Here is a 21,589-nt window from a genome sequence, read left to right on the forward strand (position 1 = left end):
CTTTTACCTCATTGTCTCCAAATGGATAGCATGAAACAAAGCAGCAATATGGTATTTGCAAACTTTTAAGAAAAGAAAAAGACACTTTTGGTGACTTTTTACAGCGCAACGCTTTAAAAAATATCTCCCCGCTTTAAAAAGTATCTCCCAACATTGAAAAAAAACAACAACAAAGAATGATAACTTGGTTATCGCCATATATTTATTGGTAGATTCTTTCTGGCAGTCTCTTAAAAGATTTGACAACAGTTGTCGTCTCGAAGAGACGAGGAGGGCATGGATATGCCCGGTCTTCATCCTCCGACTGTCCTCATCCGCCAGCCGTCCTAGTCGTCCAGGAAGAAATAGTTCCCGCTCTTCTTTTGTTCCGTGTCCTGTGGTCGGAAAAAATTAGACCCGGGTTGGACCGCGAGCGGCGTTTGGCGAGGCGAATGGACGCAAACCCACCTTGATGGAGTTGAGTTTGTTGATCCGCGGCCGGTTGTTGTTGGGGTCTCGGCGGAAGGTGATTTCCAGCAGGGCCAGGAAGCGATTCATGCCCGCTAGGAGACCCTGCGGACTGATGCCAGCCACAAATGATAATGAGGCCCGCCCCCTTTAACCGGGGACGCTGGGGGCGGTGCTTACGTATTGGCGTAGGTGTGCTTAGAGGGAATCCCGTCAAAAACGATGACACGATCCGCCAAGTAGGTGGCCATGATGAAATCGTGCTCAACCACGAATGCCGTCTTCTTCGCGTGGAGAATATACCTGTAAGACACACCCACTCGTTATTGGCCTACTCCAGCACCTCCCACAACCGCCCACGTACCTCTTGATGACCCTGGCCGCCATCAACCGCTGCTCGGAGTCCAAGTACGCCGAGGGTTCGTCGATCAGGTAGACGTCGGCAGGTTTTCCCAGGCACAAGGTAAGGGCCACTCTCTGGAGCTCACCACCGGAAAGGTTTTGCACCTGAGGGGGCGGAGTCAGGAGCTCAAATCGAGGCATTGAGGGCGTCGACATGCGTTCTTAGTCCTCACATCTTGGTCGATGATGCTCTCGATCTGCATTGGCTTCATCACGTCCGTGATGAACTGCGGGTGCGTGTAGGCGTCTCGGATCTTCTCGTGTAGGAGCGCACGAACACTGCCCTGTGGGCCGGAGCAACCATTGTGGGAACCGCCCACCATGACGATGGCGGAAACCCGGCCAAAACCTACCTTGAACTTGGGACTGATGGTCTGAGGTTTGTAGCTCACGTTAAGGATCGGGACGTCACCTTAGGAAAGACAAACTGATATTACAATCCAGGGGGGCGTGGCCTTGTGCTAATATGTGCCACCTCCGTCGTCTGGTTTGAGTCCTCCAGCCAACATCCGGATGAAGGTGGTCTTCCCCGTGCCTGCAAATGAGAGACAGTTCCTGAAGCAAATACAAAACACTGCCGCCATCTTGCCGCCACCATTGCTTACCGTTCTCTCCGAGCATGACCATAATCTCCGAGTCGGTGAACTCTCCCGCCTTGATCTCCAAGGTGAACTCGCCCATGGTCTTGGCCATTTGGGGGTACTGTCAAGACACGCAGACCGTGAGTTTGGGAGCGGTTCCCTCCCCTCGGAAGCAATCGGCGACGCCGCCTGACGTGGTAATGCCGGAGTCGCTTGACTTCCTCCTCATTGGCCGTCTCGGCTACTTTGAAGACCAGGGAGGTCTCCCGGAATCGCAGGTTCTCCGTGGGAACGTAGCCGTCCAAGAAGATGTTGATACCTGAGCGGTACACCCGTTAGCAAAGCGCGGCTACGGCTACAGGGTGGCGGATGCTAACCTTCTCGGACACTGAAGGGCATGGTGACCACTCCATAGGCGCTGGGGACGCCGTATAGGCAGCAGATGAAATCAGACAGGTAATCCAAGACGCTCAAGTCGTGTTCCACCACGATGATGTACCTGCACATCCATAAACTTAACCCCTGTCGTTTCCTCGGGCGAGAAAGCTCACAATTGGTGGGTGACGAGCGAGTACCTGTCTGGCGTGATGAGTGACCGGATGGTGATGGCGGCCTTCAGCCTCTGTTTGACGTCCAGGTAGCTGGACGGCTCGTCAAACATGAAGCTGCGAGACAGTTGAAGGCTCGGGTTGGCCGTGGCGAGGACGGGTGCAAAACGGCGGCCATGACGACGTCTTACATGTCGGCCCGTTGGATGCAGACCACGGCACAGGCGAACCTCTGGAGCTCTCCTCCCGACAGGTCTTCCACGTTCCTCTCTCGTAGGTGACTCAGATCTGCTCGGCGACAAGATAGCCTGCCATAAGCACCGCCCATTTCAATCGGGGGTCAGGGGTCATACCGAGCTGTTTGCAGACCAGGGTCTGGGTGTCCATGTCGTCTTTTCTGCTCAGGATGGAGCCGACTGATCCCTGTGGGAGCAGATGATAGGTCATCGCGGAAATGCTAGTTGAAAAGCGGACTAGCATACCTTGACCGTCTTGGGGATCTGGTCCACGTACTGCGGCTTGACGATAGCACGGAGGTCGTCCTCCAGGATTTTGGTGAAGTAATTCTGCAGTTCTGAGCCACGGAAGTGAGTCAGGATCTCCTGCCAGTCTGGAGGACTCTGAAAATCCAAGAGGGGGCGCTCTTTTGTTTCCGAGTCAAATTAACCGCGGCTAACTTAAAACTCACGTCAAACTTTCCCAGGTTGGGTTTCAGTTTCCCGGCCAGGATTTTGAGGGCAGTGGACTTGCCAATTCCGTTGGTCCCCACCAAACCCAAAACCTCTCCCGGTCTTGGAATGGGCAAACTGCGCAAAAATGTTAGGTCAAACCGACGGCGCTAGAGCACGCCAGGGTACACTTACCGATGTAGTTTGAAGGAATTGGCGCCGTATCTGTGCGTGGTCTCTTTTTCCAGGTTGCTAGGCAGATTGACGATGGACAGCGCCCCGAACGGACATTTCTGCCAAGACATGCCAGCGTCACTCACATAAGGTCATGCCAGCGGCGCCGCTAATCAACCCTACCTTGATGCAGATGCCGCAACCTATGCAGAGCGACTCGGAGATCCAAACGATCTTACTTTGCGGCGTCACCTCGATGCAAAGCTTCCCTGTGGATGGTGGTCCTCGTTAGCGACCCGCTTGGGAGACCCTCCGCCATTTCGGACTTACCCATGCGGACCACCGGGCAGCTCTTTTTGCATTCTTGCCGACATTTCTTAGGTTTGCACTTGTCGTGGTTGACGATGGCGATCCTGGTGTTCTTATCCGCCATGGTGGGCCGCTGCTACCACGGAGGCCTGGACCCGCCTAGCTGGTGACCCTATGGAGTGTTTATTTGGGGGTAGAAAGTGATAAAAACAAGGTCAGTTTATCAGTTTTGGCCACCCCAACGACTTTGTCTTATCACAACATAGCCACCCGTGCCACCTTGTGTCATTATAACTTATAACTTGTCATTTACACAACCAAAATGTGCTTAGTATGGGTAGGTTGATACTTTTTGTAAAGGCTCAAATGGACGGAGTAGCTAACTTATTTAACTCGTATTTAACCCCTACTTTGTAAACAAAATGCGCCATGTTTGAACAGGTTCGTCATCCAAATGCGACGCAATTACGCACGAGGAAAGGGACATGGCAGAGAAACTAGGGAAGAGGCTAGTGGTTATTGTGGTTAATGTTCACATTCTGTCTGGTTAGGCGAACCTGTTGTTGCCTTAGCATGTAGCATTTGGCTAGAATGTGCGGCCTGCGCTAGTTCATCTGACAGCCGCTCCCTCGCCAACTCACCAAATGGGGTTTAGCGGGGAGGAAAAACAACGATCGAGGTTCTAGGATAGATGCCAACTTACCCCAAACGGCTCCGGTGTTTCCAAATTGAGACAAAGGGAAGTGGACGCGGAAAAACAAGGAAAATACGGCGCAGAGAGAGATGAGCAACGTGTTCCTTTCCTGAAAGCCGGTCGTAAAAGATGGCGGTGATTTCGCATTTAGCGCGCGACGCATTCTGGCAACGTCACAGACGCGCGACAGGAGACTCCGGGCGCTCTGTTGTTTGAACACAATTGGAGTAGATTTCAAACAAATAAGTACATTTAACGGCACATATGTTCTACTTTAACCACACATTTAGAAGAAAAAGACTTATATTAAACTTGTAGTGATCAGAAAAAGTCCCTGCTCTCCTCCAGAATGATCGCTAGGCGGCAGTAATGCAACCAACCGTCCAATTCGAAAAACGAAGAAATACAAGCATAACATCTAGTGAAGGAACGTCTCCAATTTCCTCCAACTTTTACATATTTATAGATATAAAAAGGTAGCTAGATTTCATTTGGAGACTTTGGAAACTTTTAATCTTCATTCACTTTACGGATCGCCGTAAACTGCGGAAAAAAGTCGTGAAACTGGACTCGAAAGGGGGCGTCTTGACGCACAAGACTACTACATGAACCAAAGTTCTCCAGATCCTGGTCCCCACAATCTTTTCCTCTTCAAACGATGACCACCCCGAGTAAGACGCCCCCCGGAGCCGATCCGAAGCAGCTGGAGCGAACTGGTACTGTTCGAGAGATCGGTTCACAGGCAGTGTGGTCTCTATCCTCCTGCAAACCAGGTAACGCCCATTTTAACCGTTTTATCATTCATCTAAACCTATTTCTGACTTCCCGAGGCTTCGGTGTGGATCAGCTAAGGGATGACAACCTGGAGACCTACTGGCAGTCAGATGGATCTCAACCTCACCTGGTTAACATCCAGTTTCGGTAGGCCACGCCCCCTGGAGTTACCCAGTTCGCAGGTGCACTCAACTGTTTCTTCTTCCACCACTAGGAGGAGGACCACGGTGAAGATGGTGTGCATTTACGCCGACTACAAGTCGGACGAGAGCTACACCCCCAGTAAGATCTCCGTCAGAGTCGGGGACAACTTCCACGACCTCCACGAAGTCAGGGTGAGATTCTTCATCCTCTGAGGAGATAATCAACACGAATGGTGATGTTTTTCTTGTTTTTCGCCCATGTAGCAACTGGAGATGGTTGAACCAAGTGGATGGATCCACGTTTCGCTAGCCAACCAGCGCAATAACGAACCTGTGCGGACCTTCATGATCCAGATCGCAGTTCTGGCCAACCACCAGAATGGGCGTGACACCCACATGCGGCAGATTAAAGTCTACACACCAGTACAGGAGCGCTCCATTGGAATGTTCCCACCGTGCACCACCGTGGAATTCTTGATGTACCGAACCATCAGATGATCCGCCCCCAGGGCGACTTTGTTTTTTTATACTTTGTTCCATTGTAAATAAAATGTTGACACATCCAACATGGCTGCTTACTCCTCAAAAAGTCATTTTTATTGACACATTAGCCGAGATGCTAGCTAGCGTAAAGTGCGTTACCTCATTGACCGGGCTAGAAAGACCAATCTATTTGAAGTGGGAGGGTTGGCAGCAAAGGAACTTCAATGCCACTCCCCCTTTTTCAAATGGACTGACTTTGTGATGACTTCAATCCAGCTGGGGGTGAGAGACCTTGGCCAGAGGAAGATCAAAAGTTATTTTTAAAACCCGGGTGGTGTTAGCTAAGCAAAAGCATAATATATACATCCATCTCTTGTTTTGACACCATTTTGCATTTTAGCTTCATATCTGGTGGGCTTTGTCAAAGTCTTAACAGAGCATTTGGCCTTTGGCTGAAACACTTAGACACGAATCCACGATCTGCAGTTTTTGCCAGGACCGCAACGGAGGGTCATGCGTACAATGGGGGGGAGGTCAAAAATCTTGGCAAATAGAATCCTCCGAGACGTCATCTCCGTCCGACTCACTCGGCGTTGACTCCTCCAGGTCGAAGTCCAGCACCAGTAGTTTGGTCTCCTCGGTACCGACCCTGCTACCGGCGGCGCAGACCAGTCTGGTGTCCGAGGCCTTGATCCGCCAAACCACACCCCCTGTGGACATAGCGTTTAGGGAGAAACTCAGACCCCCAGGACAGAACTGGCACTTACCGGATCCGCAACTCTGCAGAGCCACCACGTCTCGGAGCCAGGCCCCCGTACGGAGGTCCCAGAGCTTGACGGTGCCGTCGTCCGAGCTGGACAGGACCAGACCCCGGCAGAACTGCAGGCATGTTACCGCCGACCGGTGCTTGTTGGGACCTACCAGGTTACAGGTTAGGATTGGGTTTAAGGTTCTGGTTAGGGATTCCGGCCTACCTTGCAGGGTGTGCAGACAGCGTCCCGTTCGGATGTCCCACACGCGTACGGTGGAATCGGCGTTGCCGGAGACCAAGATTCGGTCCCGAAGCTCCATCCCACTAGTCAGGGACTGGTGACCCGTTAGCGTGTGGATGCATCCACCTAAACAGAGACCAATCCACTTGCAAAATGTTTTATGTAACCCGAAGGTAACATGATCTTACCCGTCTCGACGTCCCAGACGCGGATGGACGTGTCCAGCGAGCCGCTCACCACGAAAACGCCATCAAACTGCGTATAGCACACATCTCTCTATGACTTATTCCCAGTAAACATTGGCTTTGGCACCCTTTGTGTGCACTTACCTGCAGTGAGTACACCCGGTTGGTATGTCCCTGCAAAGTGTGAAGACACGCTTCCGTTTGGGGGTCCCAGACTTTCACCACGTAGTCATAGCCGCCGGATACCACGCGGCGACCGTCGAACTGGACGCAGCGCACCGCCGCCAGGTGGCCGCTCAGCACATGGTCGCATCGGCCGCTCGCCAAGTCCCAGACGCGCAGAGTGGTGTCCCGGGACCCCGATACCACCCTGGAAAGTGCGGGGGATTCGCCACCTGGGTTTTTCTAGCCAATAAAGGCCCGTGACGTGCTTTTCGTCCACTCACCGGTCGCCGTGGAGATGCATGCAGCGCACGGTGGACGTGTGCCCGTAGAGAGTGTGGACACACTCCCCGCCGTCGGCGTCCCACACCCGTAGGGTGCGGTCGGTGGAGCCACTGACCACTGTGGTCCCCGTCATCTGACTGCACCAAACGCCGCCCGTGTGGCCGGTCAGGGTCCGCAAGCACTGGATAATGAAAAACGGGAAAAAACGCCATGAGGAATGTTGGACGTCCCCACGCCGTCAATGGACGGAAACCCACCTCGCCAGTGAGGGCAGACCACACTTTGAGGGTGTTGTCGTCGGATCCGCTGACGATGAGGTCGCCGCTAAACTGGAGGCAGGTGATGACGTGGTCGTTGTGACCTTTCAGGACCTGTGGACAGATGGATGAAGGGAAGGGCCAACGGGCGGGTGCCAGCTATGAGCAGGACAGCGGACGTGGCGGCGGTCGAACCTTCGCTTGACGCGCGCCCCCATTCCGCCAGTTGCTCTCGATGCGGTGCTGGCGGATGTACGTGGACTTCCACGTATCGAGCTCCACGCCGGGCCTTTGGCGAGGCGACGAGAACTGGGAAACGCCTGATAATGGTGATGGGAAACATGTACCACTAGCAACCCATTAGTAGATTGTCTCCGGCGCCCCAACTCACCTTCTTCGCGGCACTTCTCCCTCCACAGCAGGTTGTCTTCAGCCAAGATCCTCCAGTACCTGCAGGTCTGGGCGGCCCGCAGCAGGTCTTGGGGTGCCAGGAAATTGAGCACGTAGAGAGCCAACTGCGTGCGGACATAAGTATGAAAACGCCATCAAACCACCGTCCCGCCACCGTCCCGCCACCGTCCCGCCACCGTCCCGCCACCGTCCCGCGCAAACGTCCCACCTCTTTGGGCAGCAGGGAAATGAAATCCCTCTGGAACTGGGGCTCGATGAGCTGCATGACGTGCTTGACTTGGCCCGTTTCGCACCTGTCGATCAACTGGTTGAGGGCCAGCAACCTCTCGGGAACGCTCCACGTCTGCAAGGCAATAGCAAACACCCACTATTACTATTATTATTGCAATAGCAAACACCCACTATTACTATTACTATTGCAATAGCAAACACCCACTATTACTATTATTATTGCAATAGCAAACACCCACTATTACTATTACTATTGCAATAGCAAACACCCACTATTACTACTTCTATGACTTCTACTAGTACTACTACTAATAATACTAGTACTACAAGTAGTACTACAAGTAGTACTACAAGTAGTACTGTGAGTAGTACCGCAGGTAGTACCGCAAGTAGTACCGCAAGTAGTACCGCAAGTAGTACCGCAAGTAGTACCGCAAGTAGTACTTCTTGTAGTACTTCTTGTAGTACTTGTAGTACTTCTTGTAGTACTTGTAGTACTTCTAGTAGTACTTGTAGTACTACTTGTAGTACTACTTGTAGTACTACTTGTAGTACTACTTGTAGTACTACTTGTAGTACTACTTGTAGTACTACTTGTAGTACTACTTGTAGTACTACTTGTAGTACTACTTGTACTACTTGTAGTACTACTTGTAGTACTACAAGTACTACAAGTAGTACTACAAGTACTACAAGTAGTACTACAAGTAGTACTACACGTAGTACTACAAGTAGTACTTGTAGTACTATACTTGTAGTACTACCAGTAGTACTACTGGTAGTACTACTGGTAGTACTACTTGTAATACTACAAGTACTACTTGTAGTACCTGTTGTACTACTTGTAGTACTTCAAGTAGTACTTCAAGTAGTACTTCAAGTAGTACTTCAAGTAGTACTTCAAGTAGTACTTCAAGTAGTACTTCAAGTAGTACTTCAAGTAGTACTTCAAGTAGTACTTAGTAGTACTTCAAGTAGTACTTCAAGTAGTACTTCAAGTAGTACTTCAAGTAGTACTTCAAGTAGTACTTCAAGTAGTACTTAGTAGTACTTCAAGTAGTACTTCAAGTAGTACTTGTAGTACTTGTAGTACTTCAAGTAGTACTTCAAGTAGTACTTGTAGTACTTGTAGTACTTCAAGTAGTACTTCAAGTAGTACTTCAAGTAGTACTTAGTAGTACTTCAAGTAGTACTTCAAGTAGTACTTAGTAGTACTTCAAGTAGTACTTCAAGTAGTACTTCAAGTAGTACTTCAAGTAATACTTCAAGTAGTACTTCAAGTAGTACTTCAAGTAGTACTTCAAGTAGTACTTAGTAGTACTTCAAGTAGTACTTCAAGTAGTACTTCAAGTAGTACTTGTAGTACTTGTAGTACTTCAAGTAGTACTTCAAGTAGTACTTGTAGTACTTGTAGTACTTCAAGTAGTACTTAGTAGTACTTGTAGTACTTCAAGTAGTACTTAGTAGTACTTCAAGTAGTACTTAGTAGTACTTCAAGTAGTACTCCAAGTAGTACTTGTAGTACTTGTAGTACTTGTAGTACTTGTAGTACTTCAAGTAGTACTTCAAGTAGTACTACTTGTAGTACTACTTGTAGTACTTCAAGTAGTACTTCGAGTAGTACTTCGAGTAGTACTTCGAGTAGTACTTCAAGTAGTACTTCAAGTAGTACTTCAAGTAGTACTTCAAGTAGTACTTCAAGTAGTACTTCAAGTAGTACTTCAAGTAGTACTTCAAGTAGTACTTCAAGTAGTACTTCAAGTAGTACTTCAAGTAGTACTTCAAGTAGTACTTCAAGTAGTACTTCAAGTAGTACTTAGTAGTACTTCAAGTAGTACTTCAAGTAGTACTTCAAGTAGTACTTCAAGTAGTACTTCAAGTAGTACTTCAAGTAGTACTTAGTAGTACTTCAAGTAGTACTTGTAGTACTTCAAGTAGTACTTAGTAGTACTTCAAGTAGTACTTAGTAGTACTTCAAGTAGTACTTAGTAGTACTTAGTAGTACTTCAAGTAGTACTTCAAGTAGTACTTCAAGTAGTACTTCAAGTAGTACTTGTAGTACTTCAAGTAGTACTTCAAGTAGTACTTCAAGTAGTACTTCAAGTAGTACTTCAAGTAGTACTTCAAGTAGTACTTCAAGTAGTACTTCGAGTAGTACTTCGAGTTGTACTTCGAGTAGTACTTCGAGTAGTACTTCGAGTAGTACTTCGAGTAGTACTTCGAGTAGTACTTCGAGTAGTACTTCAAGTAGTACTTAGTAGTACTTCAAGTAGTACTTCAAGTAGTACTTCAAGTAGTACTTCAAGTAGTACTTAGTAGTACTTCAAGTAGTACTTCAAGTAGTACTTCAAGTAGTACTTCAAGTAGTACTTAGTAGTACTTCAAGTAGTACTTCAAGTAGTACTTCAAGTAGTACTTCAAGTAGTACTTCAAGTAGTACTTCAAGTAGTACTTCAAGTAGTACTTCAAGTAGTACTTCAAGTAGTACTTCAAGTAGTACTTCAAGTAGTACTTCAAGTAGTACTTCAAGTAGTACTTCAAGTAGTACTTCAAGTAGTACTTCAAGTAGTACTTCAAGTAGTACTTCAAGTAGTACTTCAAGTAGTACTTCAAGTAGTACTTCAAGTAGTACTTGTAGTACTTCAAGTAGTACTTCAAGTAGTACTTCAAGTAGTACTTCAAGTAGTACTTCAAGTAGTACTTCATTAGTACTTCAAGTAGTACTTCAAGTAGTACTTCAAGTAGTACTTCAAGTAGTACTTCAAGTAGTACTTCAAGTAGTACTTCAAGTAGTACTTCAAGTAGTACTTCAAGTAGTACTTCAAGTAGTACTTCAAGTAGTACTTCAAGTAGTACTTCAAGTAGTACTTCAAGTAGTACTTCAAGTAGTACTTCAAGTAGTACTTCAAGTAGTACTTCAAGTAGTACTTCAAGTAGTACTTCAAGTAGTACTTCAAGTAGTACTTCAAGTAGTACTTCAAGTAGTACCGCAAGTAGTACCGCAAGTAGTACTTCAAGTAGTACTTCAAGTAGTACTTCAAGTAGTACTTCAAGTAGTACTTCAAGTAGTACTTCAAGTAGTACTTCAAGTAGTACTTCAAGTAGTACTTCAAGTAGTACTTCAAGTAGTACTTCAAGTAGTACTTCAAGTAGTACTTCAAGTAGTACTTCAAGTAGTACTTCAAGTAGTACTTCAAGTAGTACTTCAAGTAGTACTTCAAGTAGTACTTCAAGTAGTACTTGTAGTACTTCAAGTAGTACTTCAAGTAGTACTTGTAGTACTTGTAGTAGTACTTCAAGTAGTACTTCAAGTAGTACTTCAAGTAGTACTTCAAGTAGTACTTCAAGTAGTACTTCAAGTAGTACTTCAAGTAGTACTTCATTAGTACTTCAAGTAGTACTTCATTAGTACTTCAAGTAGTACTTCAAGTAGTACTTCAAGTAGTACTTCAAGTAGTACTTCAAGTAGTACTTCAAGTAGTACTTCAAGTAGTACTTCAAGTAGTACTTCAAGTAGTACTTCAAGTAGTACTTCAAGTAGTACTTCAAGTAGTACTTCAAGTAGTACTTCAAGTAGTACTTGTAGTACTTCAAGTAGTACTTCAAGTAGTACTTGTAGTAGTACTTCAAGTAGTACTTCAAGTAGTACTTCAAGTAGTACTTCAAGTAGTTCTTCAAGTAGTACTTCAAGTAGTACTTCAAGTAGTACTTCAAGTAGTACTTCAAGTAGTACTTCAAGTAGTACTTCAAGTAGTACTTCAAGTAGTACTTCAAGTAGTACTTCAAGTAGTACTTCAAGTAGTACTTCAAGTAGTACTTCAAGTAGTACTTCAAGTAGTACTTCAAGTAGTACTTCAAGTAGTACTTGTAGTACTTGTAGTACTTCAAGTAGTACTTCAAGTAGTACTTGTAGTACTTGTAGTAGTACTTCAAGTAGTACTTCAAGTAGTACTTCAAGTAGTACTTCAAGTAGTACTTCAAGTAGTACTTCAAGTAGTACTTCAAGTAGTACTTCATTAGTACTTCATTAGTACTTCAAGTAGTACTTCAAGTAGTACTTCAAGTAGTACTTCAAGTAGTACTTCAAGTAGTACTTCAAGTAGTACTTCAAGTAGTACTTCAAGTAGTACTTCAAGTAGTACTTCAAGTAGTACTTCAAGTAGTACTTCAAGTAGTACTTCAAGTAGTACTTCAAGTAGTACTTCAAGTAGTACTTGTAGTACTTCAAGTAGTACTTCAAGTAGTACTTGTAGTAGTACTTCAAGTAGTACTTCAAGTAGTACTTCAAGTAGTACTTCAAGTAGTTCTTCAAGTAGTACTTCAAGTAGTACTTCAAGTAGTACTTCAAGTAGTACTTCAAGTAGTACTTCAAGTAGTACTTCAAGTAGTACTTCAAGTAGTACTTCAAGTAGTACTTCAAGTAGTACTTCAAGTAGTACTTCAAGTAGTACTACAAGTAGTACTACAAGTAGTACTACAAGTAGTACTGCAAGTAGTACTACTTGCAGTACTTGAATTACTTGTAGTACTTGTAGTATTACTAGTACTACTAGTACTTGTAGTACTACTAGTACTTGTAGCACCTGTAGTACTACAGGTGCTACTAGTACTAGTAGTACTTGTAGTACTTGTAGTACTAGTAGTACTTGTAGTACTAGTAGTACTTGCAGTACAAGTAGTACTTGTGGTACTAGTAGCCCTAGTCCAAGTCCTACTACTACAAGTCCTACGTATACAACTACTACAACTCCTAACATTGCTTCTACTTGCTACTTCTATACTAAAAATATACTACTTCTATACTAAAAATAAGCATCCTACCTCAAAGGTGCGAAGCCAGTCTTGCAGGCCGGAAGGAGGCGGGCCCGAGTTGACGCGCCGCCGCTGAGCCGAATGGCCGTCGGCCAGCCGCAACTCCCCGAAGGTGGCGGGTGGGCTCCGGATGCCGCTGGACGGACTGCGGCGAGCGAGCCAGGAGGGTGGGCTTAAAGTCAAGTCAGTCGCCAAAGGACTCACGCCGACGTACCTGAGGTAAGCATCGCCTCGCCATTGCTTCTTCCCGGACGAAAAGGGGCGCCCCTCGGGAACGTGATCGAGCTTCCGTTTCACCTGGAGGAAAGATGGAGGTTAGGGTTCCGGGTTCAAGATCCCACTTCTAAGGATAACATAGGATTTGACTTGATTTTTTTTATCAAATCTATCACTTGCCAACAACCAATCATTGAGTCAATAATGAATAGGAGTCCCGCCCCCTCTATTCCTCATTCGACCTTGTCATCAGAAATGGTGTTGCGCCTTTCTGTCCATCGCTCCTATCTTCCCTTTTTCTGTGCTTAGCGGGCAATAGGAGACAAGCTAGGGACCGGGAGGGGGCTTTTCCCACGACATCCCCAACACCGGGTGGTCCCCCCTCCATCCATCGGTGCTGTCACGCACGCCGCTCTCTCCTCCTCCTCCTCCTTCTTCCCGGATCCGCAGTGGTAGCGCGCGCGCACGCTCACACACGCACGCGCGCGCACCTCAAAGCGCTTCGTCATCCGTAAAGGACAGCAAAGTGTCCCAGTGGACGTTCGGTAGATGCTTACCTTGTTAAAGATGAGCTTCAAGGTCCCGTAGAAGCCCATGGCCGCTGGAAAGCCACCGAGCAAGACCACTCGGGGGCCACCCCCAGCCCTCCTACAGTCTTCTGGCAGTCGTCACGTCAACGGAGGGCGTGACGTCGCAGCCGAGGGGACGCGCACTGGCGAGAACGCGCAAATGCGGCCAAAGCACAGAGCCTGGTTTGTTTTGATTTTTCTTCCTCATTTAAAAAAGGGAAAAAACAAGGTTATTTTGCAGGATTGGTTTTGGATTGCTTATCAACATTTTTTTTAAATCTCTTTTGGATAACTTGTGCGTATGTGCGCTAGGTGGCGCTATGCATGCATTGTCAGCCAAAATCAACATTTTTTGGTCATTTAAGGTTTGAATTTTTTCATTTGAAGCTAATTTTAACTCAAAATAGATTGGAAAAAACATGAAAAAATGTCAAAAATATATATACTACTATTCAAATACTACTACTATACTAATACCAATCAAATACTACTATACTAATACCATATAAATACAACTACTAACATTATATAAATACAACTGCTAATAGTATATAAATACAACTACTAATACTATATAGATACAACTACTAATACGATATAGACACAACTACTAATACTATAGTAGTCTTTTTCCAAATCTGAAACTTTATTCCTAACAACACAATGTCCTTTCTTCAATTTGGGACAGGGGCAAGCTCCGAGACGGAGTCCACTCATGCTAACGTTAGCATTTGATAGATTATCTCCAGGTGGGTCTGCCTATTTTAGCCGGGCATGGCGATTGGCCGGATTTTTCCGAGGAGGGTCTAGCGGGAGTGGACGGGCCGGCGACTCCGCCGTTGACCCACGTCCTGGCGCTCTTGGGCGAGGACGAAGAGACACGAAGGCGCTCTCCTTTCAAGGACGCTTCAGAAGGACATTTAGGGATGGTGGCACGTGGGGTGCCAGAGTGCGTTTGTCTAAAAGAGGAAGAAGCAGTGCCTCTTGCAAAGCGGGGGGCAGCAGGGGGCGTGGCATTGGTGCTGGCCACAATGGTGTTGCCGTTCGTTCTCAGGGAGGAGCGACACATCTTCTCGCCGGGTGGGTTTCGAGGAGCCAGGCGGTCCTTGGGGTCTCGAACCCGGAGGGGGGCGGAAGGTTTCTCTCCTCGTTTGTCTTTGGCGGTCCTGGAGATCGGGACCACCCTCCTCATGCTTTGCTTTTCAGAGGAGTTGAGGGTGCGCACCCTTTTGGATCGGGTTGCTTCTGGTTTTGGGGGCGGAGCCTGGATGGAGACGGAAGGGGTCGGATCTGGCGAGATGGAAACGGAAGGAGGCGGATCCGGGATGGGGACGGAAGGGGGCGGTTGGCAGCTCACTGGCTCCGACCGGGGTGGAGGGGTGAAGGACGGAGTGTCTTTTGTCACTGTGTCTTCCGCTTCGCACAAGACGGTAACGCACCATGCCGTCGTAACTGAAGGTGGCGACGTGTGGGCATGGTCTGCGTCCCCCTCGGGGACGAGTGAGCATTTCTCCAGGAGCGCCGATAAGTCATCGCCAGCGTCAACCACAGGGGATTCGCGGGGAAGCGTAACGGGAGCGGGACGCTCAAAGTCGGCCGTGGACAGCGAGGACGGGCGCTGGGTGGGCGAGAGTCGGGGACGTCCCCGAAAAGAGCGCCGACCGCCGGATAGGAGGAGCTCCAGGAGCGCGGCAGGGTCGTCCCGGGGTGACCCGGCAAGAGACAAGTTCGTCTCGCTCCTGTAGTACGAGCCTAAGGCGCCAGTGACCTGCAACAAGGCATGGAGGTCACTGATTGGCTGGTATGGTTACACATGGAGTGGAGTTCTTACCTCCTCGCCACCGGCCCACGAGTGTCTCTTCTGCTCCTCCAGGGCTTGGAGACGGCGGCGTCGGGCTCGTTCCTTGGCTTCTTCTTCTCGGTTCTCCTACAATGACAAAAAAACCAAAACCATGTGGTAAATATCCAGCCCGCCATGGGGTGTGGGCGCCACTCTACCTTGACGGCACGGCTGAACTTGCAACAGAAGGCGTGCAGCACGGCAAAGCACTCATCCGGACGGAAGGTGGCGCCGTCCTCGCAGAAGAAGTCCTTGAGATGGCCGGCCTCCTGGCTCAGCAGGCGCCGGTTTGCCCGTAATGAGAGCAGCCAGCCCGCGGCGTCCCCGAGGAAGGCGTCCATCTGCTGGAGGAGTTCTGGCTGTGTTTGGATTTTGTCCTCCAGCGCCCGTGTGCGGGACGTCAGCAGCTGCAATTCCGAGTCCAGGGTCTCCAAGGAAATCCTGCAAAAGGTAAACCGCGCTCAGAAGAACGCCAAAATGGTAGAAGACATGTTTTGACTACCTGGACGCCGCCTGGACATGATCCAGCTTTGATGGGAAGTCCAACAACTCCTGGTCCCTCTTTTGTGCTTCCTAAGGAGAAGAATTGAACCATCCATCATCCTGCAACGACTCCGGGGTCGCCAACAAAGTAGGTGTGGCCTGACCAGAGCCACGAAATGCAGCAAGTTCATCCCGGGTTTGTTGGCTTTGGTGTCAGCCAGAGACAAAAGCGAAGACAGTTTAAAGCCCGCTGCTTGACCACCCTGAAACGCATGGGTAGACATTAACGCCCCGGATAGGGGGGCACCCAGGCGACGAGTAAGGTGGTCTCTCACGGCATCCAGGATATTCCCGGCTTGCAGCACCAAGTGGAGGACGGCGTGCAGTTCCCGGCAGCTTAGGACTTCTGTGGGACATCCATGAGTACTCAACCTTAGTAAAACATTCTCGACCCAGAGCGGCGGCGATGGGGGTGACGGAGGCAACCTTTGGCGGCGGCGCGGAGGACTCCAATGTGGTTGCCCAGGGCCTCGCACGAACCCGGAATCTCCTCCTTGTACAGCATGCACTCCACACGCGTGGCATAGCTAAATGTTGACATTTTTGTGAATATTATGGGTAGAATATCATCAAAATTCAAAGATGGCTGACCTGGGGAGTTGAACTAGCAGCACTACGAAGGAGTCAGCCGATGAGAGCTTGGATAGGTCGCCCCTGTATGCTTTTATCTTCTTCACCTTTCTCCAAAATGTAAATCACTGACAGCCCACAAGGGGGCGCCCTCAATAAGAGAATCTCGTACCTCATCCGCCTCGGGGAGTAACTTGGTCAGCTCTCGCAGAGGCTCCGCCCCATAAAGCCGGCTATGTCCACCACTGATGTCGTCCACGATGGCTTGGTTGGACCTGAACCAGAGGACATTTACTAGTGTGATGTCCAGAGTTGACCCAAAATGGCGTCTTACCTTTTGAACTGTTTGAGGAAGATACTCATGTTCATGGCTCGCTTGGCGTCCAAGATGGAGACCTGGTCTTTGGCGTCCCGCGCCGATCCACGGCTCCTCCCTCCTAAGGTAGCCACGCCCCGGATCTGACCGAAAAGCTCTTCCACCGAGTCGGCATCGATCCGGTAGCGCTGTTGCTCCCGTCCTTGCGTCCACAGGTTGTTACGTCCCCGCACCTACCGGGACAAGGGCAAAGGTCATGGACAAACGCCGTCTTCGTCATCGGCGGGAGGGTTGGGGGTCCTACCTGCTCCTCTGGGATGGTCCTCCAGAAAAAACTCCTGGTGCGTCCAATGCTGTTCGGTGTTCCTGCAGTTAAAGACGGGGAAGGCGGCAGAGGGGGAGGCGGCGGGGGTGCCGGAGGCGGTAATCCTCTCTCCTCAGCGGCCATGGCGTGCAACTCCGCGGCCGGTTGGACCCAGGTCATTGAGGGTCGATACAGCCAATCGACGGCCTCATGGCCAACCGATGGCGACCAATCGTCTTGCTGTAGTGGGTTAAAAAGCATAATTGAATAAACTCTCACCTCAACAGTTTCACTTGAAGGTTTTCATTCCCAAGTTGGAGTACTTAGGAAAATAATGGCTGAAAAATTGGTCAGATTAGTAAATAACTGGTAACATGACATAAGTACACTCAGGGCGGCCATTTTCCCTCGACTGTGTTTACACCGCTAGCGTGTAGCGGTGCATGAAAGAGAAAAAAAACCTCTTTGCATGCGTCACCTGGAAAAACCGGCCAATCCGGTTAGAGACGAACTAAAGGCTTCTTTTACATGAACTTGCAAATGACTTCAGAGGAACCCAAATACACACAAAGTTTTTTATGCTAGCTTAAAAATGCTAAAATGTACAAATGGGAATAATGCTATCATTTTCAAGCCAGAATTTGGCTTGTTGTTGTTGTTCTTGTGAACACCAAGTTCAAAATAAACATTCTACTACCCTACTACTTCAATTGGATTGGACGTCTGTTGACAATCAACTTATTACAATTCACAGTAGACGATTGGACGCCATCTGAATAGAAAAATTTGACACCCTTTACTTTTTATATCCGTGTTATCACCCCCTATTCCTCACTTGTGTTAGCGGTAATGAATACCCAAAGGAAATTCTACTGTGTGTGAAAAATCTCATCTGTAACACTTCAAGGTGCTAACAAGGCCGTGGCGTCCAATCCCAATCTTCCTCTCATTCACCATTGAAAATTCCATATTGTCAAAAGGTGAGTCATCCATAGCAGATCAGATGAATTTACACTGTCAATATTTGCAAGACGAGATTTTGCGGGATGGTCTGACTTACTCAAGTTACCGACGAGTGGACGCCGTGTTCCGGGCGAGCGAAAGATTCCCGTTAAACGAGCTCTGACTTTGCTAAAAGGTTAGTTGTATACTTCTGAAAACGAGGACATGAGGGGGGCCCTAACGAGTTACGTTATTGTACTATTACATGGCATGTCATGGGGGCGCCCCATCAAAAGGGGGGTCCGAGACAAACGAGCGGTTGTCAAGCTTTTGCAATTGTTTTTTTCAATACTAGAGGAATAGACTCCCACTTCAGAAACTCTCACAGCAAGTTGCGTTCAGGTAAAATGGGGTAAAATAGCTTTAAAGTTAGCCACTGAAATGCTACATAAATGAGACTGGACGTCTTTAGCTGTCAATGGCAGTGGATGAATTTAGGGTATGTGACATGACGCCCTCCAGTGTTAGGGGTTGGTAATGCATTCAACTCAGTAATGTTGTTCTATGAACTACATTTAATTAGATTTAAAAATCATCCTAACTTGTCAATACATCAAATTTAGATTAACTGCCAATGGCAGCCATGACTATAGACTATAAAACTGCAAAATACTTTGGGAAAAACTGCTTACCTTATGTCCATTGGTCACGTGGGACAAGAAAGACAACCTCAGGGTTCAAACAGCACGCAGATCAACGTCAGGTGCAAAGGGCTGACTTCCCAAATGATGGGATGGATGCTACATGCCGCCAACGTCAAAACAAAGTCATTTTGTCAATGTAAGCGAACGGTTTGGGGGTGCTTACACTCACCTCGGCTCACCCCAGAAAAGGAGCTCCTTCTTGGGCAGGTAACGGCCGATATGAGCTGTCTTCCAGGCTGGAGGTAGACGGGCTGCTCACTGCGCATGTGCGCACGCACTTGACGCTTGTTTGCAGAACAACTCTGCGTCTGCAGGGGGCGGGAGATAAGACACTCTCTCTGTGGCCACGCCCCTTTCACCAGAACTGTTCCACCATGCCTAACTTTTTTTCAAAATGACTCATTAGTACTTGTGTCATGACAATAAAGGTATTCAATTCAATGCCGTGAAGAAATAAATACGTATAGAAAAACTGTAATTACAGCTATGTCCGCCAGAGGGCAGTAAAGAGCCAGTAATAACAAGAGCCAAGTCGAGTATAGTGTTTTTGTTTTGTTTTATAACAAAGGCAGGGGAATTGTTGGCACTTTCAACATTTTGCAAACTCTAACGAATACTTCACATGGGCATCGAGCTTGGAAACACGCCCCCCAAAGCGCCCCGGACACCACTTTGACGGCCTGGTAAGCCGTTTGTGGGCGCTCCTGGCGCAATTTGTCCAAAAGTCAAGTTTATAGGAAGACGGAGACACAAATTTGGACCTGGAGAACTCTTACAGACATGACCAGTGAGGGCGAAACCTGGGACCGTAACAAAAAACTCGCCAATGGCGTGGTCGTTGACGTCTAACCCACGTGCTTCAGGTTACCTGCGGGGAAAAGGACAATTGGCCAAGACGATCCAGTAAAAGACAAACATTCGGAATAGTAGGCGTACCCTTAACAACGGCGACCACTCGGTCCAAGTGTTTGGCCTCATTGCGGTCAGGTCGACAGCTCGGGCTAATCTCCAGGGAATAGTCAGGGCCGTACTCTGTAAAAAACTGCAAACCATACTCGCTGTCAAATCCCCTGCAGACCTCCACACCACCAGGGGGCGTAGCCCTACCTCGTGATCCGGGATTTCCGAGGCCAGGCTCTTTCCCAACACTGTTGCCGTCAGGTGAGTCCAGCATCGCGCCGTATTGGCCAAGTTGTAACCCCCTTGTGGGCGGAGACAACTGTTTAAGACAGTCATTTTTATACAGGACAAAGATTGGTCGCTACCTCCTCCCAGAAGCAAAGTGGGCAGGCGCCACTGCAAGACGAACTGGAGACACTTGGCTACTCCTAAGGGTGTCATGTTGAAGGAACACATAGGGTCGCCCGCCAGGGTGTCGGCGCCTAGTTGCATCACCACCGCGTCCGGGTTGAAGTGCCCGTGGACGTCCTGCAAGATGCTGAGAAGGCGGGACTTAAGTAGGATCTAATAGTCGCGATGATACTCCATTTTGAAGACTCACCTGCTGAAGACTTGGTAGTACCGGTCGTCTCGGATGCCGTCCTCTAGGGGGACGTTAACCGTGTGCCAGCGTCCACGGCATAGACCCACGTTCGTCACGTCACCCGTACCTACGAAAAGTTTTTTTAAAAATATTTTCTGGTCCATTTGTGATAAATAAGACGAACGTGGGCTCACCCGGGAAAAATCCGGGTGAGAACTTATGCAGGGACACCGTCATGACTTTGGATGTGAAGTTGAAGGCTTCTTCCACGCCTATATATATCATATAAATAATCTTATAATAAAATATAATCCGTTTTTACTTAGCGTTAGCTTACCGTCCCCATGATGCAAATCCACGTCCACGTAAAGCACCCTCTCAAATTTCTCGCACAGTTTGAGAATTCCCAAAACGGCGTCGTTGACGTAGCAGAACCCCGAAGCTTGGTCTCTGGAAAAAAAATGGCGGCTCAGCGGCAAGCAAAAGAGCAGTGGGATGGGTTCTTACTTTTTAGCATGGTGCCAGCCGCCCGACCAGTTAATAGCCACATGGCAAGTCTGCTCTACCAAACACTTGGCGGCCGTGATGGTGGCTCCGCCCACTGCTGCTGCGTAGTCGTAAATGCCCTCCACTACCGGGCAGTCATACCCTGGAAACAGAAAATTCAATTAAACGGCCATTTTAAGTTATATTTTTCAGGTTATAAGTTAGAGTAGTACTAGGAAAAGTTTTAACACCCTTACAAAAACCATATAGACATCAGAGTACCCAGAGAAAACCCATACAGGCCAAGGAGAATTTCATATGTAATAGCCATTGACTACCATGGAATGACTGGCACTTAATGCTTATGAGAAATATTGTTTTAAATTGTATTAAAGTATAACTATGTCTCACTCACCCAAACCAAAATCTGTGGAACGCGGGTCATCGTTGTCTCCATCCTGGCTGATTTTATGAAGGTGCTCCAGGTAGAAGTCATAATGGAATCGTGCCATCTCCTCCATGGTTGCCACTTCAGGCTTCACAATTCTGTAAAAAGAACAACAACACTTGACATTTGACACAATTTAAACCCTTTAGGAAACAAACCTCATATGTGGAAGGAGTCCATACGCTTCTATAAGTGAGTGCACCATGCTTGCCTGCAAAAAACAATGTTATTACCCAAATAAACCCACACAAAATGAGTTCCCATTCAACTCACCCTTTGTGGCACTTTGCTTAAAGAATCACACATTTCAACATATTCCTGGCTAAACATATAAGCCACTTTTCGTTTAAAATCATCTCCATTGTCATCACAACTCATGTTGTGTTTTGAGAGGACAAAATGGAGGATAATAAAAGAATGCAAACTGTCAAATGGAAGCCAAACAAAACAAAAATAGAGAGTAGGAAGTCCAACGTGCTTCTGGTGTTTCACTGTAAATATTCCCAAGGAAGTTCCATTCAAACTAGATGTTTGATCCACACTAAACACCAAAGAGGGAGAATGTTATCACCGAGTGGCCATTTTGCAACAGTGCTTTCAATTTTATTTT

General features: G+C 47.7%; 5 protein-coding genes across 7 annotated transcripts; 1 reads left to right on the forward strand and 4 right to left on the reverse strand.

The window, feature by feature from the left end:
- Positions 1-184: 184 nt before the first annotated feature.
- On the reverse strand, positions 185-3,998 carry abce1 (ATP-binding cassette, sub-family E (OABP), member 1). Its single transcript, XM_077741563.1, has 19 exons — positions 3,833-3,998; positions 3,151-3,301; positions 3,004-3,089; positions 2,842-2,939; positions 2,667-2,784; positions 2,461-2,598; positions 2,332-2,401; positions 2,170-2,266; positions 2,006-2,095; positions 1,808-1,929; positions 1,625-1,749; positions 1,455-1,551; positions 1,325-1,384; positions 1,203-1,261; positions 1,023-1,133; positions 812-954; positions 628-750; positions 448-559; positions 185-374 (listed from the first exon to the last, which is right to left on the reverse strand). The coding sequence occupies exons 2-19, from the start codon at positions 3,251-3,253 to the stop codon at positions 327-329; spliced, it is 1,800 nt and encodes a 599-aa protein (XP_077597689.1). The 5' UTR covers positions 3,254-3,301; positions 3,833-3,998; the 3' UTR covers positions 185-326.
- Positions 3,603-5,310, forward strand: anapc10 (anaphase promoting complex subunit 10). Its single transcript, XM_077741562.1, has 4 exons — positions 3,603-4,596; positions 4,654-4,744; positions 4,812-4,932; positions 5,005-5,310. The coding sequence occupies exons 1-4, from the start codon at positions 4,482-4,484 to the stop codon at positions 5,236-5,238; spliced, it is 561 nt and encodes a 186-aa protein (XP_077597688.1). The 5' UTR covers positions 3,603-4,481; the 3' UTR covers positions 5,239-5,310.
- Positions 5,311-5,315: 5 nt separating this feature from the next.
- On the reverse strand, positions 5,316-13,488 carry LOC144213230 (F-box/WD repeat-containing protein 7-like). Of its 3 annotated transcripts, none has more exons than XM_077741566.1 (13): positions 13,332-13,488; positions 12,773-12,855; positions 12,568-12,703; positions 7,724-7,858; positions 7,496-7,619; positions 7,300-7,424; positions 7,105-7,218; positions 6,847-7,028; positions 6,545-6,770; positions 6,404-6,470; positions 6,198-6,341; positions 5,991-6,140; positions 5,316-5,933 (listed from the first exon to the last, which is right to left on the reverse strand). In XM_077741566.1, exons 1-13 carry the CDS (start codon positions 13,368-13,370, stop codon positions 5,758-5,760), a joined length of 1,701 nt encoding a protein of 566 aa, XP_077597692.1. In that variant the 5' UTR covers positions 13,371-13,488; the 3' UTR covers positions 5,316-5,757. The 3 variants fall into 3 exon arrangements, with proteins under 3 accessions (XP_077597692.1, XP_077597693.1, XP_077597690.1); XM_077741567.1 differs by lacking the exon at positions 13,332-13,488 and adding an exon at positions 13,017-13,207; XM_077741564.1 differs by having other exon boundaries at positions 12,568-12,855.
- Positions 13,489-13,974: 486 nt separating this feature from the next.
- On the reverse strand, positions 13,975-18,840 carry LOC144213590 (FH2 domain-containing protein 1-like). The gene is made up of 12 exons (XM_077742128.1): positions 18,732-18,840; positions 18,551-18,658; positions 16,917-17,156; positions 16,631-16,845; positions 16,469-16,571; positions 16,318-16,403; positions 16,153-16,253; positions 15,831-16,072; positions 15,686-15,756; positions 15,342-15,624; positions 15,175-15,270; positions 13,975-15,111 (listed from the first exon to the last, which is right to left on the reverse strand). Exons 3-12 carry the CDS (start codon positions 17,094-17,096, stop codon positions 14,083-14,085), a joined length of 2,406 nt encoding a protein of 801 aa, XP_077598254.1. The 5' UTR covers positions 17,097-17,156; positions 18,551-18,658; positions 18,732-18,840; the 3' UTR covers positions 13,975-14,082.
- Positions 18,841-19,099: 259 nt separating this feature from the next.
- On the reverse strand, positions 19,100-21,488 carry hdac8 (histone deacetylase 8). Its single transcript, XM_077741568.1, has 10 exons — positions 21,253-21,488; positions 21,138-21,190; positions 20,947-21,077; positions 20,553-20,694; positions 20,383-20,495; positions 20,240-20,317; positions 20,064-20,172; positions 19,828-20,000; positions 19,670-19,764; positions 19,100-19,604 (listed from the first exon to the last, which is right to left on the reverse strand). Exons 1-10 carry the CDS (start codon positions 21,355-21,357, stop codon positions 19,422-19,424), a joined length of 1,182 nt encoding a protein of 393 aa, XP_077597694.1. The 5' UTR covers positions 21,358-21,488; the 3' UTR covers positions 19,100-19,421.
- Between the last annotated feature and the right edge of the window lie 101 nt (positions 21,489-21,589).

This window comes from Stigmatopora nigra, chromosome 20 (assembly GCF_051989575.1).
Source record: "Stigmatopora nigra isolate UIUO_SnigA chromosome 20, RoL_Snig_1.1, whole genome shotgun sequence".
Taxonomy (NCBI): Eukaryota; Metazoa; Chordata; class Actinopteri; order Syngnathiformes; family Syngnathidae; genus Stigmatopora; species Stigmatopora nigra.

Coding starts and splice junctions, on each gene's coding strand:
- anapc10 (XM_077741562.1), top strand. CDS start 4,482: ATGACCACCCCGAGTAAGACGCCCCCCGGAGCCGATCCGAAGCAGCTG. Junction 4,597..4,653: donor TCTATCCTCCTGCAAACCAG/GTAACGCCCATT, acceptor TGACTTCCCGAG/GCTTCGGTGTGGATCAGCTA. Junction 4,745..4,811: donor CTGGTTAACATCCAGTTTCG/GTAGGCCACGCC, acceptor TTCCACCACTAG/GAGGAGGACCACGGTGAAGA.
- LOC144213230 (XM_077741564.1), bottom strand. CDS start 13,370: ATGGGCTTCTACGGGACCTTGAAGCTCATCTTTAACAAG. Junction 7,859..12,567: donor ACTGGCTTCGCACCTTTGAG/GTAGGATGCTTA, acceptor ATTGCCTTGCAG/ACGTGGAGCGTTCCCGAGAG. Junction 7,029..7,104: donor GGTCTGCCCTCACTGGCGAG/GTGGGTTTCCGT, acceptor TTCATTATCCAG/TGCTTGCGGACCCTGACCGG.
- LOC144213590 (XM_077742128.1), bottom strand. CDS start 17,096: ATGACCTGGGTCCAACCGGCCGCGGAGTTGCACGCCATGGCCGCTGAG. Junction 16,846..16,916: donor GGACCATCCCAGAGGAGCAG/GTAGGACCCCCA, acceptor TTGTCCCGGTAG/GTGCGGGGACGTAACAACCT. Junction 15,625..15,685: donor CATGTCCAGGCGGCGTCCAG/GTAGTCAAAACA, acceptor TACCTTTTGCAG/GATTTCCTTGGAGACCCTGG.
- hdac8 (XM_077741568.1), bottom strand. CDS start 21,357: ATGAGTTGTGATGACAATGGAGATGATTTTAAACGAAAAGTGGCTTAT. Junction 20,318..20,382: donor GGATTTGCATCATGGGGACG/GTAAGCTAACGC, acceptor TGATATATATAG/GCGTGGAAGAAGCCTTCAAC. Junction 20,001..20,063: donor TACTACCAAGTCTTCAGCAG/GTGAGTCTTCAA, acceptor CCGCCTTCTCAG/CATCTTGCAGGACGTCCACG.
- abce1 (XM_077741563.1), bottom strand. CDS start 3,253: ATGGCGGATAAGAACACCAGGATCGCCATCGTCAACCACGACAAGTGC. Junction 2,599..2,666: donor CCAACCTGGGAAAGTTTGAC/GTGAGTTTTAAG, acceptor TTGGATTTTCAG/AGTCCTCCAGACTGGCAGGA. Junction 375..447: donor ACAAACTCAACTCCATCAAG/GTGGGTTTGCGT, acceptor TTCCGACCACAG/GACACGGAACAAAAGAAGAG.